The 26,042-nt window shown below is 44.8% G+C and overlaps 8 protein-coding genes across 8 annotated transcripts; 5 read left to right on the top strand and 3 right to left on the bottom strand.

Moving 5' to 3' along the window:
* Window positions 1-918: 918 nt before the first annotated feature.
* On the bottom strand, window positions 919-4,149 carry F5891DRAFT_1188365 (uncharacterized protein; the record flags this gene model as incomplete). Its single annotated transcript, XM_041366998.1, has 14 exons — window positions 919-942; window positions 1,000-1,074; window positions 1,132-1,206; window positions 1,264-1,326; window positions 1,373-1,459; window positions 2,122-2,158; window positions 2,218-2,757; window positions 2,795-2,897; window positions 2,948-3,316; window positions 3,372-3,526; window positions 3,573-3,754; window positions 3,805-3,842; window positions 3,891-3,998; window positions 4,050-4,149. 14 exons carry the CDS (start codon window positions 4,147-4,149, stop codon window positions 919-921), a joined length of 1,956 nt encoding a protein of 651 aa, XP_041226443.1.
* A 45-nt stretch (window positions 4,150-4,194) lies between these two features.
* On the bottom strand, window positions 4,195-5,168 carry F5891DRAFT_1188364 (uncharacterized protein; the record flags this gene model as incomplete). Its single annotated transcript, XM_041366997.1, has 5 exons — window positions 4,195-4,499; window positions 4,571-4,642; window positions 4,696-4,755; window positions 4,807-4,908; window positions 4,958-5,168. 5 exons carry the CDS (start codon window positions 5,166-5,168, stop codon window positions 4,195-4,197), a joined length of 750 nt encoding a protein of 249 aa, XP_041226442.1.
* Window positions 5,169-6,109: 941 nt separating this feature from the next.
* F5891DRAFT_1188362 (uncharacterized protein) lies at window positions 6,110-6,914 on the bottom strand (the record flags this gene model as incomplete). The annotated part of the gene is made up of 6 exons (XM_041366996.1): window positions 6,110-6,206; window positions 6,272-6,323; window positions 6,385-6,443; window positions 6,496-6,532; window positions 6,765-6,821; window positions 6,887-6,914. 6 exons carry the CDS (start codon window positions 6,912-6,914, stop codon window positions 6,110-6,112), a joined length of 330 nt encoding a protein of 109 aa, XP_041226441.1.
* Window positions 6,915-7,990: 1,076 nt separating this feature from the next.
* Window positions 7,991-8,489, top strand: F5891DRAFT_1188361 (uncharacterized protein; the record flags this gene model as incomplete). Its single annotated transcript, XM_041366995.1, has 2 exons — window positions 7,991-7,996; window positions 8,052-8,489. 2 exons carry the CDS (start codon window positions 7,991-7,993, stop codon window positions 8,487-8,489), a joined length of 444 nt encoding a protein of 147 aa, XP_041226440.1.
* A 75-nt stretch (window positions 8,490-8,564) lies between these two features.
* F5891DRAFT_951686 (uncharacterized protein) lies at window positions 8,565-9,074 on the top strand (the record flags this gene model as incomplete). Its single annotated transcript, XM_041375063.1, has 1 exon — window positions 8,565-9,074. A coding segment is annotated over one exon (510 nt), but the record flags the coding sequence as incomplete, so codon positions are not given.
* Window positions 9,075-17,497: 8,423 nt separating this feature from the next.
* Window positions 17,498-18,322, top strand: F5891DRAFT_951625 (uncharacterized protein; the record flags this gene model as incomplete). Its single annotated transcript, XM_041375058.1, has 2 exons — window positions 17,498-17,826; window positions 17,881-18,322. The coding sequence occupies 2 exons, from the start codon at window positions 17,498-17,500 to the stop codon at window positions 18,320-18,322; spliced, it is 771 nt and encodes a 256-aa protein (XP_041226438.1).
* Window positions 18,323-19,042: 720 nt separating this feature from the next.
* Window positions 19,043-21,911, top strand: F5891DRAFT_1128391 (uncharacterized protein; the record flags this gene model as incomplete). The annotated part of the gene is made up of 9 exons (XM_041364275.1): window positions 19,043-19,270; window positions 19,337-19,529; window positions 19,579-19,805; window positions 19,856-20,064; window positions 20,116-20,815; window positions 20,953-21,079; window positions 21,129-21,443; window positions 21,559-21,645; window positions 21,682-21,911. The coding sequence occupies 9 exons, from the start codon at window positions 19,043-19,045 to the stop codon at window positions 21,909-21,911; spliced, it is 2,316 nt and encodes a 771-aa protein (XP_041226437.1).
* Window positions 21,912-22,418, top strand: F5891DRAFT_1188357 (uncharacterized protein; the record flags this gene model as incomplete). Its single annotated transcript, XM_041366994.1, has 2 exons — window positions 21,912-21,957; window positions 22,006-22,418. The coding sequence occupies 2 exons, from the start codon at window positions 21,912-21,914 to the stop codon at window positions 22,416-22,418; spliced, it is 459 nt and encodes a 152-aa protein (XP_041226436.1).
* Between the last annotated feature and the right edge of the window lie 3,624 nt (window positions 22,419-26,042).

Raw genomic sequence — 26,042 nt, 5'->3', positions numbered from 1 at the left:
GTGGATCACATTATTCAGATATCCACCATTAAGCCACCTGGTCTGAGGGATGGGATATCCCCACAATCCAGGGAAGGACCACAGTGGATGAGAAAGGCCCATAATCAATTACGGGAAGGACCGCGATGGATGGGATAGCCCTGCAATCAATTCAGGGAAGGACCACAGTGGATGGGAAAGACCCAAAATCAATTATGGGACGGACCATGCGGAATGGGATAGCCCCGCAATCAATTCAGGGAAGGACCACAGTGGATGGGAAAGACCCATAATCAAATATGGGAAGGACCGCAAGGGATGAGATAGCCCCACAATCAATTCAGGGAAGGACCATGGTGGATGGGAAAGACCCTTAATCAATTATGGGAAGGACTATGAGGGATGGGATAGCCCCACAATCAATTCAGGGAAGGACCACAGTGGATGGGAAAGGCCCATAATCAATTATGGGAAGAACCATGAGGGATGGGATAGGCCCACAATCAATTACAGGAAGGAACACAGGGGATGGGATATCTTTGTAATCAATTATTGTCACCCTTGTCCTTAGGTAGATCTACGAGGTGACTCATGATGACATATGTGTCACTGCCGACTTCTGTGGTGTGCTGATTGGAGTGCAAGGCAGGATGTTATATGCAGCATGATTTTAAGTGTATTACATGGTGGAATTGTGGAGAACTTGTCTGATTCAGCATGTAATTACAGTGACATTGTCATAACACAATTTCAATGGTATGGGGTAGAATATGGTATATACAAGTGTGGATTAGCATGACTCAATGAAATGTTGATATCAAAGGTATAGTGATAGGGGGGGAGGGGTGAAATTTCCGCAGCAGAAGCTTACTGGACCATTACAAGAGTGGGGTGTGTGATATCCGCTTAGACGTGAGGAGAAGTATATAGATCTGCCACCTATGCAATGACCATGCTGTCGTGCTAAAAATTAAAATATTGGTCAATCAATGGAAGTGAGGTATAGTATGACGTGCTCACCATGACAATGTCTGCATCAACATCCATACACCACTCCAATTCATCAGCCACCTGCAAAATAACCATGCTTTCATGCTAAGAATTAAGATATTCATCAATCAAACAAAGTGGAATATAGTGAGACATGCTCACCATAACAATGTCTGCGTCAACATCCATATGCCACTCCAATTCACCAGCCGCATGCGCAATATCCATGCTTTCAAGCTAAGAATTAAAATATTCATCAATCAAACGAAGTGGAATATAGTAAGACGTGCTCACCGTGACAAAGTCCGCATCAACATCCATATGCGCCTCCAATTCGTCATACGGCTGATGGATTTCCTGTAGCAATATTAAGTGAGATTGCAAGAGTAAAGGTGAGACATACCATTATGACGTCTCCATCAACATCGAACAAGAAATTGGTTACGACGTCCATACTCCCAACTGATTTCTCTTCAGGCTTCTGCATTCCCTGTAGCTAAAGATGTCAAACGTAAATTCGCAATAATGTTGTACAAACCACATATGTTGCGCTTTCAATCATTTCTTATAGTTAGTGTAGACGGGAGATGAAGATAATTGTTGAAGGTAGTGAAATGGGATGTATTCTTGAAGCTGATATTGAAGTCTAAAGCATAAGTTGGTAAGCAAACAAAGCTAGATTTGGATCACGGTAAGATTGCGCAAGGACTGAGCAATTTTGAGCATTTATCAAAATTATTGGGTCCTCACACAACATCAATTGTTAAAATACACATTTCGAACATAAGATGAGGCCTACATGTATCATAACTAACTCGAAGCATATGCGATGAGACAAACATGAGAATGCATAAGAAAAACATAAGGAAAACATAAGCATAAGGAAACATATGAAAAAACATACGAAAGGAATAAGCATAATGAGTAGACGTTACCAGAAGACGTTGCCAGAAGTGGACAGTAACAAGGGCTGCAAAGTTAGTAATACTCATCTTCCTCAATGATTAGACGGCGATCAGGAGATCTGACAGTTGGATGATAATGGCGGCACTGCGAGGAACCGGCACAGGAGATTGGCACAACAGAGGAACCGGCACGGGAGGTCTGCACAACAGAGGAACACAATGGCAAACGAGAACGGGAGGTGCTGACAATTTGCGACTGGGCCCGCCCTGAATGTATATGGGAACTGATACAATAATATGACAGTCAGCAAACATACGTAGAAGTCAGGGTATAGCAACACACTTGTCATGCACCCTGACACGGTGCCTCTCCTCTACCATTTCACGCTCCAAGTCTTCAGTCTCCAGAGCAGATTCATAATGGGGCTGAGTCTGTTTTCGAATATCTGAATTGTACGTTGGCATAACATCATTATATGCATGTTGATGTCGCAGTGCTCCATTGTGGGATGGCTTGTATCGAGAGCGGGACCAGACATGCAAATAATCTGAGGTTGGCACAGGAGTTGACGAGCGTGAAATAGGAGGGGGAGACAAGAATTGCGAAGATGGTGTTGATGGTGACGAAGGCGGGAGGTCATCAAAGACTCGGTTAGTAGGGCGATGCAAGTGTGGGGCTTCCTGGGGTGGCAATGAAGGCAGGAGATCCTCATGGATAACTCGGTTAGTATATTGATGAGAGCGCGAAGCTTCACGGTTGGAGCTCGGAGCTGCATTGTTGAAGTACAAAGCTTCCTGATTGGGGCGCAAAGCTCCAATAGTTGAGCGCGAAGCTGCTGAATTAGAGATTGCGGGTTTTTGGATTACCTCGTTGGTGCAGCGTCTAGGAGTGTCAGTCTTGTGGAAGGTCCTTGATGAACTTCTCCGAGTCTTGGAGGGTGTGAACAACCCTGCCATCAGTGTTGATGACGAGCAGGATGAGACATGCATTTGAGGCCTGCATCTTAAGAGCAAGAATATCACCTGTGGTTGTGATATCAGCTTGTGTATGATTTGCAGTATCCAATACATACTTTCAGGCCATCTGCTGATATGCAATACTACACTTGGCTCCTTTGCAATCGGCCCCTTCTTCCTTCCCTTGTCGCCTGACTTCTTGGACTTGCCTTTGCGCTTCTTTGCCTTCGCTGCCTCTGCCTCGCTGTCGTTGTCGTTGTCATCAAGGCCTAACTCGGCCTCGTACATGGCTCCGAGATGAATCCTGAGATATGGAGCAACCAACGCACATAGTTGACTTGCAGATAGAGCCTTGAGATCAAAATCAAGGCCAGGCAGGGGGAACACCGGTGGGCCAATCATGTATGCAAGCTTCTTGGCATATAGGATGTCCAACATGGTCAGCCACCTACTGTTTGAGGTTTTGAGCGGGTGGCCGGCCTCAGCTATACAACATATAGTCAGTACAGTAGAAATACACTGCAATTAAACAGAACATACCAAATTTCTCACTGATCATCATGGGCGCCACCTTTCTGTTCCTATCCCTGGCTGGCTTGCCATTACACAAGAGGGTACTGTTCGGAGTGGTGGAAGAAGGGGGGAGCAAACTGAAAGTCTTGCCTTCGGAATGTGCGGCCTCCAAGTCTTTGTACCTGGAAGTAATTTAGCACTGACACCTATAAATCATACAAGACACACTTAAGGATTGTGGTGAGCTCATCTAGCCAACACTTGATATCCAGTTGGTGTGAGTTGATGAGGGCCTTGACCATGTCAGAGCCGGCGAACAGTCCTGATGCTTGGCGGCCTGCCTCTTTGTCACCAGGGAATATTGCCACACTGGCAATGTGAATGCCATGGGTGCGATGCCAGTATGCAGCCTTGATCATAGTTAGTCTCTGGATCAAGATTGCATGAATACGACACTTACCGATTTTGTGAAAGCATCATGAACAGCCATCATCAGACCTGCAGCAGATCATGATGTAAGGTCCTCGGTTGAACCCGCGACAGAACGATCCCAGTTCTCCAGGATCTCCTTCCACACTGATAAGTGCTGAGGGTCACTGTGTGGGTGGGCCTTGTAATGAGCTTGTTGCTTCACCTTCCAAGCCTTAAGATCTGCTGCAAAAATTGTTTGCATTATGAAATCAATAATGACTGACTGCAACACACCTGACGACACAGCTCCTGATACTCCTTTAGGCGGGGGGCAGGTGACTGCGAACCACGTCTGATGTTGGTTCCATGGAGACTCCTTCCGGGCTGCCTTCATCGTCAACCCAGCTTCGATGAGGATCGTCCTTGCACTTTTCCCATATTATTTTCTGATTGCTCTGGCGGCTTCCATTGTATTCTTTCCAAGCTCCTGTGCCTTCAAGATACCTGCTTGAGGTATTCTCCCTTTGATCTTCACAGAGTCTTTATCGTCCTCGTCTTCGCTGTCGTTGTGTTCATTGACGTCCACCATCACCCTGGACTTTTGCTTTTGTCTGGCCGTCAACCGAGATGGAGACGGGGGGTTGCTTGCAGGGGAACCATCATTGTCATCACCATTGTTTGCAGCAGGCATCAACAGTAGCTTGTTGTGCTTTCTTGCGCAGCTCTTGGTTGGCAGCCCAGTCACTGTCAGATGGAGAGCTCTCTTCACCAGTCGTTACGATCAGGTGCATATGACGTGACACCACATGACCTACATGGGCAGCCAGTAGCAGGAATAGCAGAATTATTTCCGCCATCCTCTGCACTGTGTGACTCAGCACAGGCAGCTGTATGCATAATTAGTTGAGGTATTGGATATAGACGAATGTCTATGGCTCACCTGAAGTATCCTTACCATGATCCTTGCTTCCATGTCCTGTGTGCAACTCAGTAGGAGTAGCTGTATTCACAATTAGTGGAGCTATGAAACACGAAAGAGTGACTATCTCACCTGAAGTCCCACCATTGGGGTCATTTGATTGAACTTCAGAGGCAGGATTTGGATCCTTGCTCACAGTAGTGCTGTGTGCTTCAGTGACCAATGCAGGAGCTGCTAGGCAATAAGTCAATACAGGACATTCACACCACAATAAAAACTGTACTTGTTTCTATATCGCCATCTTGGGTGTCGGCGCATATTTCTTCATCTGCAAGGGAGGCGAATTCAGCATGTGTCAATGAAGTGCCATCAGCAAGTTGAACATGAGATGGGCAGGATTGTTTATCTGTAGCGACATCGGGGGTCTTTGAAATCACTGATGAGCGCCTTGAGAAACTGGCCTCGAAAATCCCCTCCTCAGCGGATGAGGTCATGGGGCCAGAACGTTTGGACCAGTGCAAGCAGACGAGGCTTGGGTGGAGGACGGCGATGAGTTATAGATGACTAAGAAGTAAGTGGGGACACCGTCATATTCGCAGATATAGCTTACCTCTTGTGGATCATTGTCATTGTTGTTGTTGTCGATAATAACACTCTTAGGCCCAGGGTGACGACGAGGGTGGGGGCGTTTTCAAGGCTGGATGGACTGAAGTAATGAAAAATCAATCATGGTTGACAAACTTTCAAAAAAAAATACTTGCCTGGATGGTATCTGCATCAGACTCAGTATGAATGTCCGCTGCCTTGCTGCGAGTCTTGACATGACAGGAGTCAGCTACTACAGACGTCAAGAAGATAAAAGAATACCTTGGGTTCATCAGGCAGAGGGGGATGCTTGACATAACGACCTGAGCGGGTAGTAACAGCTGGCATTTTCAAGAGAAACGATAGTGTTCCTATGATCACGGAGATACGTGGAATACAAGTTGAGAACTCAAAGTTTGCTCAACAATATCTGGTCGACACGAAGTCAGACAATGTATGGATAGTAGAAGATGGTGAACTGCAAACAATAGTGAATTGAGAAAGTGGAATTTGATGCACTCGGACTTGAGAGACTCATTACCTTTATAGTTTGAAGTGCAGATGTTGTTGCCATAAACACTAGGGTACATCACTGAAGCTAAACCTTGTTAGCTGCTAAATAATAGAAAAAAGATCGACCTTGGCCTTACTGGAATTTAATGGTGGATTGGAGGTGGTGGCTACGTACAGTGCCCAATCCTTTAAATTGGTCAAGTCTGAGACTGACTAAAATGGAACGAGTGCATCGCTGGCTGGGAGATGAGCCAATGAGAACCAGTGTCTGGCAGCCGAAGAAAAGTTAGCGGACAGATCAGCAGGTAGTGAGCACATACAGAGCAACACTCGGATCTCATTCCAGATTTGCATCCAAGACAGGAGAGGTCAAGGCCCACTGATATACAACCCTGACGGCGAGATTGGCCAATGAAAGACTCAGCTGACCCTGACTAATACAAAAATGAGTGGGATGGATCTGACTGATTGGCTAAACCTAACTGTTTTGAGAACTTACATTTTGAGAAGACAAATTGCTGGTCGGTCAGCAGTCAGAGGCACACCCAACTCTGTCGGTTGCTTAAGAACAAGTCAGATGCTAATTGTGCAGCTGGAACATGTAAAATATACCTTGTCGAGCACCAGCCACTAGCAGATGAACATCGAGAGATGCGAAGGGTGCTTGTGTCCTAAGAATAAATCAGGATTTTATAATATGGTAACAAGGTAAGTTATACGTACAGTTTGGCGAACAGATGGGCGAGTAAGTGTGAGGTGGCTATTCATGCGCAAGTACTTGTGACATTAATCAAATCAGTCAGACGATAGTGGTATCCTAAACAGTCACATCTATGCGCTTGTCGCAAATGAATAAAGTAAATACACTCACCAATTGGCAAAGTCTTAACAGATTGTCAAGTAGCGTAGCTGGGTGGTTGAAGGAAAAAAATATCCTCTGTTGACATGTGAATGGAATGTCGTTATATGAATGAAGTGCAAATGCGACTCACCGATGTCGTAGATATATGCATGAGATGAGATTTGAAAGTGGTGTAAAGTGACGAGGGCTATAGTGGGTAAAGTGCAATTGTGCATCAGGAGACATTGTAGATCAAAGATATCAAAAACTCACCGATTAGATTGACGAGTGAAAGGTGCATGATTGGCACATCTGAAATATGAGAGGAAGTCTGCAGCAGCGTGTGACGCACCAGAAATAAGTCAAGTGCGAAGGAAAAGCATGCCCAAGAGGGTCTTCAACCCCACTGGCACAGCAAAGTATGAGCGACCAGGGCGACCCTCCAGACACGAAGTCTAGGAGTGGGAGATCAGTGATGCGAAGTCAACTGATCAAATGAGTGAACGGCACAAAGCCAATTCATAGTGCCAGGAACCGTCGTTGTTGGACATATCGAGGGCGGGGAAGGCGGGATTGAGGGCAGCGAGGACAGTATAAAGGACGGAGTGTTGTCGATGTCGATGAAAGAGTGAAACTTGTGAATTGTGGGACTTTCCCACAAGTCTACAAATGTCTGCAAACTTCGACTTTTTGACTCAATTGGGAAGTTCCCACCTTGTTACTCAATTGTCTCATTTCCTTCTCTGCATTCTCCTTCCCCAGTTCCAAGTTCCTTCTTTGCCCTCAGACCACAACATTCATGTGTCAAGCCCATCAAGCTCATCATCATGATTGATCCAACAACCACAGTTCCTGGCGTTTTGAATTGGCTTCATGCCATTCACTCATTTGATCAGTTGACTTCACATCGAGGATCTCCCACTCCTAGACTTTGTGTCTGGAGGGTCGCCCCAGTTGCTCATACTTTGCTGTGCCAGTGGGGTTGAAGACCCTCTTGGGTGTGCTTTGCCTTCGCACTTGGCTCATTTCTGGTGTGCCACACGCTGCTGCAGACTTCCTCTCATATTTCAGGTGTGCCAATCATTCACCTTTCACTCGTCGGGCTCATCAGTGAGTTTTCGATATCTTTGATCTACAATCTCTCCTGATGCATATCTTACATTATAGTGCCCGTCACTTTAGCTACGTCTTCCTTTTTGGTAAGTATCCTTTTCATCATCTCATTAATCTGTATACTGACCAGTGCTTAGACTCTCACCATACCATATCAAACTCTGAGGTGTGTTTGCCTTATACCTGTCAGCACATATTCTAACTTTCACAGTTTTCCATCATGCCCAACACTCTGACTGATGTTCAAGGGTGACCTGACACTTCATGCATGTATGTGATTTTGTCTTTTAGCATTCTTACTTACTTATGTGCATGCGTCCTGCAGCTTGGTTACAATCTTACGATGCTGTCGCCATCGTCAGTCCAGGACAATCTAGTCATCACTACGCCCAACATGCAATTCGTTCCCAAGTTCCACCATTTTGAAGAAGAAAATGTACAAGCCCACACTGATGGTCGTTTCAGTGTCGTCGACTGCTTTCAATGGCCTCAAGCCTATGACAACATCTTTTGCAATTCCGTCTGCATTCCTCGTAAGGAGGCTTACCCGTTCCCGCACCCGCTTCACTGGGCATGGTACACTCCTGAGCAAAAGGACTTCAAGACCATCCCAGGCAATTTGTTCCCTGTAGGCATGCTTGCCTCTGACAAGGTCAAAGGACTGGAGTCACTCCTCAAATTAGTAGAAAAATGTGTACAGGACTGGAGGGCCAATCGACAAGGCAAAAAGGATGTCATCATCAATCGTGTTGTCTCTCTTTGACACGGTATCTCGTGGCTCAAAAAAAATCCCCTGACATTTCGTGATCTCCTCATCTTCGTCACGGATGCCTAATGCCTCTTCCTCGAAATCCACTCTTTTATGGATTGGGTTCTCATTGCCCAACCTTGCATCTCCTCTGGTGTTGGGACTGTCATTGTCAATTCGGAATGGATGGGTGCTTTCACGCATGACAGTGACATGTGCAACAAGCTCCACATGGCTGGTGTGCCCGTCTGGTGTGTCTGCACGATGGCATATATACCTGCCAATATGAAGGTCCACAAACCCGTGTTAATTACTCATCCGGATGACATCGTCATCTCGATGTATGCGGAGGGCAATAGAATCCGCCCTTACAATATCATTTATCATGGCCAAGGTGGCCACCAGCACCAACTTCATGTTTGTTGCCTGTACGGTGGCACAGCTTTCAGAAATCCTGATGTCGTGGCTCCCTCATCCGCTTCATCCAGCAGTTTCTCTACTCCTAGTTCTTCTGCTCTTGTGCCATCCTCTCAAACATCCGCTGCTGGAAGAGCACCTCAACAAAGTCTCAAAAAGCATAGGCGACAGCCTTGTAAGTAAACCCTTTCTAATTGCTTTGTGTTACTTACTACTGTATCAGACTCAAAAGAGGCTCAGCCCACCCAGCCCTCCCAGTCAGGGGAATCCAGGGACAAGTGGAAAGACCCTAAGAGGAGCCCCTTCAGTGACAAATTCCATATTATACAGGCCACCTGACCTCCATAATATCCCGTATGAGATGGGCCAGCGGATCATGGGCCCATGTTGTGTATATTCTCGATGATGACGGATGGGCCGGGACACATATTATTTCTGATGGAGATGGGTGGGCCCATGTATGCCAATGATATATATATCCTTGATGTTGACGGATGGGCCAGGGGAATATGATCATTCATGGAGATGGGTGGGCCCATCTGGGTAATATGTAGAGTAGGATATTATAGACAGCTGGGCTGAAGAGAGATGTAAGGCAAATATTGTTATATAGATGGGTGGGCCGATGGGGGTGTATTACATATATGGGTTGGCCGAGGTAGGGGAATATTACATAGATGGGTGGGCTGACGTGGGGTGTATTACATATACAGGTGGGCCGGCATGGAAAGTATTACATATACGGGTGGGCCGATGAAAGGGATATCAAATAGACCGGTGGGCCGAGGGTGCGATAAAATATTTATTACATAGACAGGTGGGCTGAGGTGAAGTATAATTATATAGACGGGTGGGTTGATGTAGGATGTATTATATGGATGGGTGGGCCAACATAGGATGTATTACATAGACGGGTGGGCCGACATGGGGGAATTATACATAGATGGGTACATATATGGGTGAGCCTAGATATGTTTCATCAAGACATACAGCTGATGTAGCCACCAGTGAATCAAACACGTAGGATACATGCACACTATGAGTGCATATACCTACCATCGACCACCAAATCTAAACCCCTAAGCACAAAAACATGAATAGACCATGTGTGGCATTGACCAATAATTGAGGACTGAAGTGGAAAAACCCCACACCTGAACCCTGGTGTGCAACATATCCTATTTCTAAGCATGGACACCAGAAGCATAACACTCACAAAAATATACATGTCAAATTTTCAGTGCCAAACCCCAAACCAAGATGTACCAACCCCCAAACCCCGAAATTGTGGACTGCCGGGTCTCGGGTTTTGGGGTTCAGGGGTCCTGGCACTCGGAACTTGGGGAAATTTGGGGAGATCAATAAAATTTGATGTACAATTGAGTTGATTGACAAACACATTGACTTACATGTTTGAAATATATTTTTGTTTACACATACCAAGTTCTGAGTTCTGGACCCCCCAACCCTGAAACCCGAGACCCGGCAGTCCACAATTCTGGGGTTCAGGGGTTGGTAAAATGTGTATGAATATATGAAAGATTGAATGAAACATTTTTGAAAGATGTCTCATATCAAATGTCAAGTCCCAAATTTCGGGTTTCAGGACTCCAGGTTTTGGGACTCGGCACTCCCAAAATCCAGAAGTTGAAACTCGGGATTTGACATTTGATATGAGACATCTTTCAAAAATGTTTCATTCAACCTTTCATATATTCATACACATTTTACCAACCCCCGAACCCCGGAATTGTGGACTGCTGGGTCTCAGGTTTCAGGGTTCAGAGGTCCAGAACTCGGAACTCGGAACTCGGTATGTGTAAACAAAAATATATTTCAAACATGGGTAAGTCAATGTGTTTGTCAATCAACTCAATTGTAAATCAAATTTTATTGATCTCCCCAAATCTCCCCAAGTTCCAAGTGCCAGGACCCCGAAACCCGAGACTGCTGGGTCTCAGGGTTCGGGGGTCCGGAACTCGGAACTCAGTATGTAGAACAAAAATATATTTTAAACATGGGTAAATCAATGTGTTTGTCAATCAACTCGATTGTAAATCAAATTTTATTGATCTCCCCAAATTTCCCGAGTTCCGAGTTCCAGGACCCCCAAACCCCAAACCCCAAACCCGGCAGTCCACAATTTTGGGGTTCGGGGGTTGGTAAAATGTGTATGAATATATGAAAGGTTGATTGAAACATTTCTGAAAGATGTCTCATATCAAATGTCAAGTCCCAAGTTTTGATTTCCAGGTTTCAGGACTCCGGGTTTCGGGACTCTGGGCTTCGGGACTCAGCACTCTTGAAACCCGGAAATCGAAACTTGGGACTTGACATTTGATATGAGACATCTTTTAAAAATGTTTAAACCAACCCTTCATATATCCATACACATTTTACCAACCCCTGAACCCCTAAATTGTGGACTGCCGGGTTTCGGGGTCCGGGGGTCCCAGAACTCGGAACTCGGAATTTTGTATGTAAGACAACAAAAATATCTTTCAGGGTTCAGGGGTTAGTGAAATGTTTATAGATATACGTAGGTTAATTCAAACATGTCTGAAAATTTTCGTTCATCTCAAATGTCAAATCCTGAGTTCCAGGGCTTTGGGACTCGGCACCTGGCACCCGGCAGTCAGGGTTGGGGGTTTCGGCACTGAAAATTTGACATTCGGGTGTTCAGGTTTCGGGTGATATCTAAATCAACAACTTCGAGTTCTGCCAAAGTGTGAAACTTGAAACCCAGTGTGCAACATGTTGATTTTTCATTTATATCACACAAATCATCGAGTTCCGAGTGCCAAGGGCCGAACCCTGAACCCAGAGACCCGAAAATATGTACACAACATGTCCATTTTTCACTCACTGCACAAATCACTGAGTTTCAAGTGCCAAAGTGTGAAACTTGAAACCCAGTGTGCAACATGTCCATTTTTCATGTACATTACACAATTCATTAAGTTCCGAGTGCCGAGGGCCGAGACCCGAACCCCGAGACCTGAAAATATGTATGCAACATTTCCATTTTTCACTTGTTGCACAAATCACTGAGTTTCAAGTGCCGAAACCCGAAACTCGAAACCCGGTGTGCAACATGTTCATTTTTCATTTACATTACACAGATCATTGAGTGCCAAGGGCCAAATCCTAAAACCCGAAGCCCAAAAACATGTATGCCACATGCCCATCTACTCATTGCACAAATCACCAAGTGTCGAGTGCCTGAAACCCGAAACACGGTACTTCAAATGGACATGGATTTTATATTTGTATGTATTATCCATTGGTGTAGGGTTGAAATAACTTGGGAATTGTATTTGTCAGTGCTCAGTACTCGGTAGTTGGTAGTTGGTGGTCGGTAGTCAATATAGGCAAATGATAATGAAAAATGAAAGTTGTTATTATGCTTAACTTCCTTACTGAAGGTTGTAGTCCTGAGTCTAGGGGAGTGTATTGGTAGTCTTTTCTTGTCCATCAGTTATCATTTAACCGAGATATAAGCTAAAGAAATCTGAAACATCGGCAATAATGAAAAATGAAAGTTATTATTATGTTTGAGTTCCTGAACAAAAGTTGTAGTCCAAGCCAAGGTGAGTGTATTGGTAGTTTTTTCTTGTCAATTGGTTATCTCGTTACTCGGTACTCAGTACAAGGGAATCAGTACTCGGTATTTGGTTCTGATACTCAATACCCGAGAATCAGTAGTCGGGTACTTGGTACTTGGTTCTGATACTTGGTACCCGAGAATCAGTAGTCAGGTACTTGGTACTTGGTTCTAATTCTCGGTACCTGGGAATCAATAGTTGGGTACTCCAGCCAATAGTCCCGAGTCCCGAGTACTGATACTTGGTATTCGGTAGTCAGGTTTGGAACTTGGGTCTTGGTTTGGTTATCATTTGACTGAGATATTGGTAGGCAATATTGGCACTCAGAGCTCGAATACTGACTATCAACTATCAAGTGTCGGGACTTGGTAATCGGTAGTTGAGACTTGGTGCTTAAATGGATATTGCATATATACATAAAAATACAAAATATGTTCCTATGTGTTCATTTCTAGGTGAATAGACTTTGTAATTATATCTCAATCATCTATTCAACAATAGAAACAATGTATCAGGAGCTCAGGACCATAGGGTAATCCTTTATTGTATAGTGTACCTCCCCCTCTTCTGGTGGTTCACCCACTAGGGGTTTTTCCCTGTAAAGCTGGACCTCAAGGACTGTAGGGAGTCTATTCCTGAGCATATTTGGAGTAGATATATCATATAACCAGCCCAGGACACACAAGATCCTTCTCCAGGAACAAAGCATAGACAATTGCACTTGTGACATTTTTTCACAATCTTCAGTATCTTGCCCTTGCATCCATGATCCAACCTTTCAATATATAATGAGCATAGCTTATATTCTTGCTTCTTATGACCAAGATCAGCTCACAATAGGCTGGAGTTTGTGAGCTAGTGTGTATACTTGCCATTTCGCCTGATAAGGGGCCCATGCCTTCAAAACATTGAATCTTCATAATCAGAAACCTGGGGTACATTTCAAATATCTTAAGTATCATAGACATAAATTTACAGACAAATCAACCAAGAATTGAGTACTGAGGAAGTGAAATGGGTAAGAAATTGAGTGTGGGAAACTTCAAAGACCCAAAGCATCGAAAATGGTTAGTTGAGCAGTGGTAGGACTTTAATGCTGGGTCAACTCATATTTTCACTATATCCCTTCTACCCACCCCCTACCCTCAGGGCAGTAGGCAGTATGGGTTCCTTGGGTAGTTTACAATCTATCCTACATATTTGTAATGATATTTTCGGCCTGAATCATATATAAATGTGACTTTATATAAAAGATGTCTACTGTCACTCTCCACACATTCATTTTGCCTATCATTACATCAATCCTTCATGAATATTTCTAAGCTTTTAAGCTATTATAATGGATGTATATGGGTGTTATTCCAGGTCTCTGATCACATCACAGGCTTGTCATGTTGGATATCTCGACATAATGTGCAAGTCTCGCTATTAATATTCATTCTTTATCTTTAGACTCACTTACTGCACACATGTATTTCATTTGTCATTATTGATGTTTTGGATTTCTTTAGCTTATATCTTGGTCACATGGTAACCAATGGACGAGAAAAGACTACAAATAAACTCACCTAGACTCGGACTACAACCTTGATTAAGCTGACTACTGATTCCCAGATACCGAGTATCAAAACCAAATACTGAGTACAAATTACCATGTACCGAGTACTGCGTAATGAGTAACAAGATAACCAATTGACAAGAAAAGACTACCACTACACTCACCTGGACTTGGACTACAACCTTTGGTAAGGAAGTTAAGCATAATAACAACTTTCATTTTTTCATTATTGCTGATGTTTTGCTGAATGACAAGGAAAGACTACCAAGTCACTCACCTTGATGTGGACTACAACTGTCATTTTTCATTATCATTTGCCTATATTGACTACTGAGTCTCGAGTACCAACCACTGACCACCGATCACTGAGTGCCGAGTACCGAGTACCGATAGGGAATAGCGTGGGTGAACCCCGGGGTATGAGTAGCACTACCCCCACCCATACCCCATGATATACCCACACCCACCTTGTGGGTGTGGGTTTTTTGGTGGGTATCAGGGAAAAACTACTGAGTCTCGAGTACCAACCACTGACCACCGATCACCGAGTCTCAAGTCTCGAGTCCTGAGTCTCGAGTCTCGAGTCTCGAGTCCCGAGTCCCGAGTCCCGAGTACCAACCACTGACCACCGATCACTGAGTGCTGAGTACCAAGTCCCAAGTCCCGAGTACCGAGTGCTGACAAATACAATTTGTGTCCATTTGAAGTACCGGGTTTCAGGTTTTGACACTCGACACTTGGTGATTTGTGAAATGAGTGAAAAATGGACATGCTGTGTACATGATTTTGGGTTTCGGGCTTTGGGTCTCAGCACTCGGAACTCGATGATTTGAGTAATGTAAATGAAAAATCAACATGTTGCATGCCGGGTTTCGAGTTTTGGGTTTCAGCACTCAAAACTCAGTGATTTGTACAGTGAGTGAAAAATGGACATGTTGTGCACATATTTTCAGGGTTTGGGGTTTGGGTTTCGGCCCTCAGCCCTCGGAACTCGGAACTCGATGACTTGTGTAATATAATTGAACAATGAACATGTTGCACACCCGGTTTTGAGTTTCGGGTTTCAGCACTTGAAACTCGGTGATTTGTGCAACAAGTGAAAAATGGAAATGTTGCATACATATTTTCGGGTCTCGGGCTTCGGGTCTTGGCCCTTGGCACTCAGAACTCGATGATTTGTGTAATGTAAATGAAAAATCAACATGTTGCATGCCAGGTTTCAAGTTTCGGCACTCAAAACTCAGTGATTTGTGCAATGAGTGAAAAATGGACATGTTGTGTACATATTTTTGGGGTTCGGCCTTCGGAACTCGGAACTCAATGACTTGTGTAATATAATTGAACAATGGACATGTTGCATGTCAGGTTTCGAGTTTTGGGTTTCAGCACTTGAAACTCAGTGATTTGTGCAACAAGTAAAAAATGAACATGTTGCACACATATTTTCGGGGTTCGGGTCTCAGACCTCGGCACTCGTAAATCAATGATTTGTGTGATGTAAATGAAAAGTCAACATGTTGCACACCAGGTTTCCAGTTTCACACTTTGGCACTCGAAACTCAGTGATTTGTGCAGTGAGTGAAAAATGGACATGTTGTGTACATATTTTTGGGTCTTGGGGTTCGGGTTTCGGCCCTTGGAGCTCGGAGCTCGGAACTCAATGACTTGTGTAATATAATTGAACAATGGATATGTTGCACACCTGGTTTTGAGTTTTGGGTTTCGGCACTTGAAATTCAGTGATTTGTGCAACAAGTGAAAAATGGAGATGTTGCATACATATTTTCGGGTCTCGGGCTTCGGGTTTCGGCACTTGGCACTTGGTTATTTGTGTGATATGAATGAAAAATCAACATGTCACACACTGGGTTTTCAGTTTCACGCTTTCGCACTCGAAACTCGGTGATTTGTGCAGTGAGGGAAAAATGGACATGTTGTGCACATATTTTCGGGCTTCGGGTTTCAGCACTCGGAACTCGGAACTTGATGACTTGTGTAATATAATTGAACAATGGACATGATGCACACTGGGTTTTGAAGTTTCGGGTTTCGGCACTCGAACTCAGTGATATGTGCAATGAGTAAGAAATGGACATGTTCCATACATATTTTCGGGTTTTGAGCTTCGGGTTTCAGCACTCAGCACTCGGAACTTGATGATCTGTGTAATGTAAATGAACAATCAATGTGTTGCACACTGGGTTTTGAGTTTTGGGTTTCGGCACTCAAAACTCAGTGATTTGTGCAGTGGGTGAAAAATGGACATGTTGAACAATGGGTTTCAGGGTCTTGGGTTTGAAAAATAGCATAATAACAACTTTCATGTTTTCATTATCATTTGCCTATATTGACTACCGAGTCTGATAAGAGACCCCTTGGATGATTCATTGCTCAACGAAATACTACCTGATTGGAAGTGTGCTGGTTATCAGATATTCATTTGTCAACTCCCGGGTCCCGGAACTCGAAAGTCGGTATGGTTGACCCAAATTTGGGTGGTCAGAACTTGGCGTCTCATAGGGCAACACAAGCTTCACACCCTGGATTCCAAATTCTGCAAGACAACCTGTGTACCATCAAAGGCCATGTCAGGAGATCACCTGCTGCTCCGGGAACTCGGGAACTTTGATTTATTACCTCCTCTGAGTACGGTTGACCCAAAGGTTGGTAATCGGAACTTGGCTTCTCATAGGGCAACACAAGCTTTGCACCCCGGATTCCAAATTTTGCAAGACAACCTGTGCACCATCAAAGGCCATGTCAGGAGATCACCTGCTGCTCCAGGAACTTGGTAACTTTGATTTTATTACCTCCTCTGATTTGGTTGATGTACAACTACCTCAGCTCCATCATGTCTACAATTATGATACACATGAGCCCACCCATCAATATTTTATACCACCCTCGGCCCACCTGTCTAATACAACATCCCATACAACACCCTCAGCCCACCCGTCTAATTGATATGTGTCTGGGCCCACCCATCTAATACAATATTTTATAATACCCTTGGCCCACCCGTCTAATTTAATATGTGTCTGGGCCCACCCATGAATGTGATAACAAGTACCTACCCATCTATCTCATACACATCTACCTTAATACACCCATCTGCATAATATCCAAGTACCTCGGCCCACCTGTCTACCTAATATTGATGTACATCGGCCCACTCATCTACTCTATATATCCCCTGCATGGGCCCACCCGCCTCCATCGGGAATAATTTGCCTCCCGGCCCATCTGTCATAGTCGAGGATATTTTTATCATGGGCCCATGGTCCGCTGGCCCGTATCATATGGGATATTATGCATGTCTGTTCCCTTGTATTATATGGAGATAGGTCACTGTAATATGTGCTGAGAGCCCATATCTTCCGCCCTCTCTTTTGCATTGGGATGATGCCCTCAAGACTTGCAACAAGGATTCATCTCGCGTGCACATGCCCTATGCCATCGATCGGGGATACAGATTCCCAGAACCCGCTCTCCTCCTCGGTCCCAAGCTGCTGGAGCGCCTCCAGGGTTATATCGCTACCTGGCTTGCCTGTCGTCCACTATGGATTGGCCGAGTCGATCACGACCCGCCACACAATTACCCTTCGCCACAGCTCTGGCGTGACTTCCTCAGCAGCGGACTGACAACCCAATCACAAGGTGCAGCATCCAAAGGCAAGGATTCCAAAAAGAAGGGACCTACGGCGGCGGAGAAGCGCAAGGCGGTGATAAGGGACTTATTTGGTGATGATGTGTTGGAGACTCAGGGAGACCTGTTCGCATGAGAAGGATCGGTGGAATTTCGTGGCAAACAAGTGTTGGTTGCCAGTCTCACTAACCCTCCACAGCATCTCACCCAAAGGATCACATGGGAGTTATTTGAGCTTGGTTTCCATTATGAGCTGAGGGACCTCAATCGCTACCTGGCCCGCAAATATTGGGCAGATGATCTGATTGGTCACAAGCAGCTCCTTCATTCTATCTTCCCTGGCGAGGCTGGATTAGTCATGTGGTCAGAACAATTTCTGGAGGACAACTACGGCATGTGGAACAACACCTTAATTGGTGTTCTACCCTACCTGGAGAAATTCCATGAACTTATCTGTACTTGGGACGATGCTCCGCCGCTTCTGATTGTGCCACTGATGCCAGATAGCTTTACAGATACCAAGTGTTGGGAAGTCATGCATTCTGCGACTGCGTTTTATGTGCAGACATTCTTTTGTCATTTTGGCAGGCCCCCCATCGTTCCCCATTCCATCCCTTTGTGATCGATATTATATTGCAGCGTAATGATGAATTGTACTATGTTCCATTACCTGTTAATCTCCATAACGCGCTGTCAGATAAGGTTATGCTTTGTATTAGTAGGCTCAGCATACATTGCAGTGTCCCCTAGTCCCAATTTAGTAACAAGGTGAGTGCCTCACACTGTTAACTCTGATCTGATATGTTTTTGTAGACATCCTACTCCCAAGTCATAGCTAGCGACCCATGTCGTCCTGCTACTGTATTTTCTATTAACTTTGCCATAGCTATTATCTATTTGCTCACGCGAAATGTATGTTTCTCTGCTTATGTTTCCACTAATTCCTACAGTACAATACTTATGTCAGGAGACGAGAAAGTATCTGCTATGCGGATACATTATTGAGTATTTTATTTATTAATTTGACGTTATCGTTACCCTGATTCACTCCTGTAGTCTGCCAGTGAATCACATCCCCAGTACTAATCTCCCTCAGATTTTTTCTCCTTTGCACTCCAAGTATTAGTCATTGGCTCTCCCGGTCAAGTATTGGTTCTCTGGACCCGATATTGGTCGTTGACTCTCGATTGAACTCGTCCCAGACTGTGCGCCTCTGGATAGTTCCTCCAACTGACTCTGTGTCGTTGGTGGCCTTCTGTGTGACTTCGAGTCAATGGCATTTATTATGGCTGTTTGTTGTCCAAAGCCACGCCATTGTGAACCCTCCAAGGTAATCTCCCGCATGCAAGAAGAATGCCCTTCAATTCCGCCGCCCATCACTATTGTCTGTGAGCCTTGGATGAACACGGCATGGCGATGTCTTCGTCAGACAAGAAAACTCAGTCTATATCTCCTTGCCCTGCCTCCCGTGTTGGTCTTGCCCGGATGCCAACACCTCACGCAGCAAAACTTCTGCCGTCCGTTGCCTGCGTCCAGGACATCGGTAACACAAGAAGATATCACTGATGAGGTTCTCTTCAGCGACTCCCTACATTTCTCCAATGATCCTATCGGCCATCATCTGACCAGCTCACAGAAAAGGGCCAACCAGTGGCGCAGATGGTCACAAGACGTCATTCCGTCCCTACTTGTACCGTATTTATCCTATATGCAACAAACTTCGGTGTTACGTTATACCAATGCACTGGGAGAAGCTCAGCAAGATCTTGCAGTTTGTCAAGCTGGGTGTAGGACTCGGAGGATTACAGTTGCATGTGTGCATTTCGACGGTATGTTATTTTTCACTCTTCTCCACAATATATCTCACGTATCTTCCAGCATTGAAAGAAATTAACATCATCACATGCCCGTGTTTCCCTGTACCCCTCCAACTCCTTCATCATGGTCTGTTTCCATGCGCTCCTCTCGCTCCTTCACTCACGGTCGACTTGCGCATTTTAGAGTTCGTCCGTCTTCTCTTTGTATGCCAGGCTCCCAACCAAACCGCGTGGTGCAATGCGGTGGAAACCTTTCTAGATGGAATGGGGTACAAGTTGTCATGCAAGGTTAGCCTTTCCAATCCTCTCACGTACAATGATGCTCAGTCTTTCATCAGAATAACTTGCGTCGTCGTTTCAGCAATACTTTCCACTGGTACCGAGTGCTGAGCATCTTGGTTTGCAATCACATTTCTACTGTCATCGCTGACGTTCGGAGGGGTCAGGCACATATCCCACTCATCGATCAGCCATCTGAATACCTTCATTCTCGTTGCCTGCTTTGTTTCAGAGGAAATGCTTGCCATGGAGCAGATGCTCGTTCTATGTAAGTTTGTGTCTCAGCTTGCATTGTACCACTTTTAATTGACAATACCAGCCCAGACGTTGTTGTTTGCATAGATGCCTGCTTTACTCAAAAGCGATTGACTAATCCTCGCAATACTAGCAGTATCAACCCTCCTAATCCGACTCCAACATTCTTTCTGTTGAACGACGATGTCAAAGCGATGGAGGATTTTGTAAAAAGTTGTCGCAGAGAAAGACGGCGAACGAGAGCCTCGAGAGCGGAAGAGGAGGAGGATCACTATGAAGAAGGGATGCATGTGCCAGTGTCTGTGTTGAATGGATGCAGAGAATCCTTCGTTGCTGCAGACAAAAAGCGTGAAAGGGCAAGTACTCGTTTTTTTACCGACACAGGCCTGATGGCCCTTCTATGCAGACATGACCGTGTCCTCTGGCTTGTCAACCTCACATCAGCAGGGGAAAAGCAACACTATGCGCTCGCTCTCCTGGACCAGTTGTTCAAGCACATACCCCCTCAGATGACCGTAGGACTTCTCTATGACATCGGATGTCAACTTGAACGAAGCTGCCGAAAATGGAATCTTCTCGATGACAATACCCTATCGCGCATATCCTTCGCTGTTGCGGTATTCCATGCCTATGGCCATCAATGGCCCTGTCAGATCATCTACCATCCGAGGAAGCGCGAGGGTTTTGGATTGTCTGATGGTGAGGGATGCGAACAATTATGGAGTTCTCTCAAGCAACTCATCCCATCGTTACGCATTTCTGGGGTAAGTAAGTCTATATTCACGTGTATATCTTATCTCTAATTCTACTGTAGTTCCATCAACGTCTCTTCATCCTTGATGTTCAAATTCACCACCTGGACACAAAATCCATCCAAGGCTACGGACATTGACTCCATCAGCGATGGCTACATTGCCAAATTAAGAAGAACGTGGCTCTGGATGGTTTACTGGACTTAGATGTCAACGAGGATATCCTTCATGCTGAATGGAAGGCACAAATTGCTCACCAGACCCGACCCATCCCACGTAAAAGTTTTACTAGTGTTCTTGCCATCTTACTGATTAAATTTTATAGGGCAATCCAAGAACAAGGCGGCGGAGGTCATTACCACTATTCTTGTGCTGGAGAAGACCCTGGATGCTCACGAGATTTCTGTCCATGAGCTAGAGATGCAGCTTTATGTAGGTGCCATTGCTAATGTCGTGGAGTTCAATCTGCAGCTCGCCGACACTCGGTCACGACGTGCCAAAATTGCAGATACCCTTCGACATCATAAGGCTACCCTTGGACCACAAGGACAGGCCGATCTTATGATGATGAAGAATGACATCTACCTTACCATCCGCTTGAATGCTCGCACAGTAAAAACTCAAATTAGGGACCGTCTCCGTCAACGCAAATTTGAACTGGAGAGGCTAGAGAGGTCATATTGAGCAACAGTAAATGGTACATTACTACTCTTTTTTGCCTTACTTTTTAGCATGTCTCATGCGTTGTTCAACAGAACACAAGCTTCGCTCGAACACCCAGTATTCAATCAAACAGCGAGAACCTGCAATTCTCAAACTAGTTTCAACTTACAACAGCCTATGTACTCAGCTACAGTCCCTCATACATCAACAGTGAGCTCCCCCATCTGCTATTCCCCCTCATCCTATTGCTTGTGAAGGCATCTTTCTACTCTACGTGGATGATGAAATCTGGCAAGATATTGGCCTCGACGATGACAGCATGCACCCGCCAGCATGGTTATCGGATGAGGCCACCAGGTCTGGTATTTGTTTACAGCTTGAATTAGATTGTTGCATTGAAGAGGAGACTTGTTTGATGCGAGAGCGGTCTGTGATGCAGGAATAGATGTTAGCAGAGTGGGAGGCTGTCCAGACTGCATTGAGAGATCCTGGTGTGTGTAGTCAGAATATACCATGACCGACATTTAATTTTTCGGCAGCCAATGATCTCGTGATGCCATTCCACCTCAGGGCCCACGCAGAGGAACTTCTGTCCATCTGTGTTGTCTGGAAGAACAAGGTTCGAGAGATCCCTTGCGCTTGGCCAGTCGAGCATTGGGGTCCTACAAACAAGGATTTGCTTCGAGCCACTCGAGACCAGGTGCAGTCATCATTTTTCCAGGATGACAATGATGATGAGAGTGTTGGAGTGGTGGATGAGAGTGATGAGGATGGTGATCTGGCATATTCTGAGGTTGGAGATGATGAACTTATGGATGCGATTGAGGAGGTTGCATTAGCTGATGAGTACAGGTATCAGGATGAGGACTTTATTGATGACATTGACATTGAGGATAGTTTTATGCCTTCATCACCTACCAAATCGACACCTAAAAAACGGCGCCGCATATAATATCCCCTATTTACATTTACATTTAACACTTGTCACTACAAATGTCACAATTAATCATTTATTTTGATCATTTATTTAAACAACTAATACTGTGAGTCAAAGGATAAGGAAAATTGGGGTTAAGCATGAATATTGGAACAAGAAAGCATAGTATTGACTGGTAGATATACCTAAGGACAAGGGTGACAATGATTAGTGGCATAGCTGCATATGGAGACCATGTGCATCCTTCCCTTAATTAATTATGGGCCTTTCCCATTGCCCATGGTCCTTCCCTTAATTGATTATGGGTGTATCCCATCCCCCATGGTCCTTCCCATAATTGATTGTGGGGCTATCCCATCCTCCATGGTCCTTCCCTTAATTGAGTCCATCCTCCATGGTCTGTCCCATAATTAATTGTGGGGCTATCCCATCCACCATGGTTCTTCCCATAATTGATTACGGGCCTATCCCATCCACCATGGTCCTTCCCTTAATTGATTCCATCCCCCGTGGTCCTTCCCACCATTGATTACGGGGTTATCCCATCCTCCATGGTCCTTCCCTTAATTGATTATGGGCCTCTCCCATCCACTATGGTCCTTCCCAAAAGTGACTGTGGGCCTGTCCCATCCACTGTGGTCCATCCCATAATTGATTGCGGGGCTATCCCATCCTCCGTGGTCCTTCCCTTAATTGAGTATGGGCTTTTACCTTCCTCCATGGTCCTTCCCTTGATTGATTATGGGCCTTTCCCATCCACTGTGGTCCTTCCCAAAAGTGATTGCAGGCCTGTCCCATCCACTGTGGTTCATCCCATAATTGATTGCGGGGCTATCCCATCCTCCATGGTCCTTCCCTTAATTGATTACGGGCCTTTCCCTTCCTCCATGGTCCATCCCATAATTGATTACAGACCTTTCCCATCTACTGTGGTCCTTCCCTCTCCCCGAGTGATGACTCTGTAGGCGTAGGCAAGTAGCTGAGACCAGGCATTGGTAGGTCAATATCTGAATAGTGCGATCCCTGAGTGATGACTCTGTGTGCATAGGCGAGTAGCTGAGACCAGGCATTGGTGAATCAATATCTGAATAGTGTGATCCCCAAGTGATGACTCTGTAGGCATAGGCGAGTAGCTGAGACCAGGCATTGGTGGGTCAATATCTGAATAGTGTGATCCCCTGTCATATCCTGTATTCCGGACCTACATCCGATAATATTCCCACGCCTCATCCGGACCTTCGGATGTCCTATCCATGTCTCCAGTACCCATCCGGATCCCTGCACCTCTGCACATCCACATCCGCATGTCCACATCCAGATCCCTTATCCTTCGCAGCTAGCCTGCATCATTCATCCTTGTCCCGTTGCCCTAATGCCACATCCTATATATCCACGCATCTCATCCGGACCATATCCGATCCGGTCCGATCCGATGTATAGATCCATTTCCTATCTGATATACAATAAGCTTCATAATTCATTTCCTGTGCATATAATGTTAACACAGCCTATCCGGTATTCCTTGTTACCGGTACCTCAGTTATATCTATTACCGGTATGCTTACTGATCCATTAACCTATGTTCATTTCCGACTCGCATTTGTCAACCTTTGCATATGCTTCATACATAGCCTCGGACTCTGCTTATTGATCCTTCCGTTATTTCTCTTAGTATATAAACTTGTGTATATGTCTTGTAGTACCTCAGTCTGAATATCATATTAGTCCTCACACTAGTCTTCACTCTAAGTCCTCATATCAGTTCTAGTCTTCCAACTTAGTTGTTATCAATCTCAGGCCTAGGGAGAAACTCCCTAGGCCGGAGCTCTGCTTATCCGATACTCCGCTCATCCGCTCATCTGATCCTCCGTAGTTTCCGGAAGTTCATCCGGATCTTTCCCGCGGTCCTCCGGACCTATTCTGCTTCGGACTTTGTCCTTGCAGCCTTTCCTCTGTTTACTTCTACTCAGGACAAGTCCCAAGTAGCCATTATACATATCCGTATCAGGACGAAACCTCATCGTAATTTCCGGAAGTTCCTCCGGAACTTTCCCGCACTCATCCGGAAGTTACTTGCACCCGTCCAGAAAGTCCTTCCAAAGTTTCCCGCGCCTTCGGATGTCCTTCGGACGTCTTCGGACTTTCCTCGGACACCAATCTGAAATTAAGGGCACATACTCGGGTAAGGGGCGCAGCGCACGAGCTGAAGCCAAGCCCCTCAGAATCAGTCCTACCCTTTGTGCATGGTCTTAACATCCCCAAGTGATGACTCTGTAGGCGTAGGCAAGTAGCTGAGACCAGCATTGGCAGATCAATATCTGAATAGTGTGATCCCCAAGTGATGATTCTGTAGGTGTAGGTGATTTTATAGACATATTGGTGTGAGGTAGATGTGTGATCATTTTCAGAGGGGAGAGATCCCGGGCTGAGGGGGGGCATGAATAAATTATCATTTTTAGAAGGGAGAGATCCTGGGCTGAGGGGGGGGGGCAGTGAATGAATGATCATTTTGTGTTTTCTAATCCTATTTCATAGACATATCTAATAGTAACTACAGTCATTATGTGACCCATTAGCTTGCACATTAGGTGCCAAGAATGCGCCCAAAATTTTCATTTTTTGGCACAGAAAATTAGGTGGTAAGAGGACCCCTAACACCCCTCCACCATGGGAAAATCCCATGTATGTATGGTCCAATGTTGGCTGGTGGTCTTTTCCACACAAAAATTATTTTGATTGTTGGACCATCCCCAACATATTTTATTTTAGACCCTATGCACTTGAGGAAAGACCAACAAACATCGGCCAGACCATCTAAAAAGCACCCCTTAGGTGAAAACCCTTATAGGTATAATATAACCTAAGAGGTACTTGAAATGGGGTGACCAAAGTGGATATCTGGCATAGTCATACGTTCATTCATAAACTTGTTGCATATTTGTAGAGTGCCTTTCAAAATGATGTATCCCTGGCATAGTCATATATTCCTTCACAAACTTGTTGCATAATTGTAAGATATACCTCAGAATGACATATCTCTGGCATAGTCATATATTCATTCATAAACTTGTTGCATATTTGTAAGATGTACCTCAGAATGACATATCCCTGGCATAATCATATATTCCTTCACAAACTTGTTGCATAATTGTAAGATGTAACTCAGCATGACATATCTCTAGCATAGTCATATATTCCTTCATAAACTTGTTGTATATTTGTAAGGTGCCCTTCAAAATGATGTATCCTTGGCAGAGTTATATATTCTTTTCACAAACTTGTTGGATACTTGTGAGATGGACCTCAGCATGACATTTCTCTGGCATAGTCATATATTCCTTCATAAACTTGTTGCATACTTGTAAGATGTGCATCAAAATTACATGTTCTTGGCATAGTCATATATTTGGTCATAAGCTTGTTGTGTACCTACAAGGTGCCCTTCAAAGTGATGTGTCCTTGGCATAGTTATATATTTTTTCATGAACTTGTTGCATAATTATAAGATGTGCGACAAAATGACATGTCTTTGACATAGTCATATGATCTTTCATCAACTTGTTGTGCAAAGATAATAATGTATAATTCTAAATCTGGATGTATCATGATGGGTTTTATTTGTCAGCTCTACCTGGTCAT

The sequence above is a fragment of the Suillus fuscotomentosus genome, assembly GCF_016647785.1.
Source record: "Suillus fuscotomentosus strain FC203 chromosome Unknown F5891scaffold_25, whole genome shotgun sequence".
NCBI classification, from domain to species: Eukaryota; Fungi; Basidiomycota; class Agaricomycetes; order Boletales; family Suillaceae; genus Suillus; species Suillus fuscotomentosus.
The sequence above is the reverse complement of the archived record's forward strand: the minus strand, read 5'-3'. Positions and strand labels throughout refer to the sequence as shown.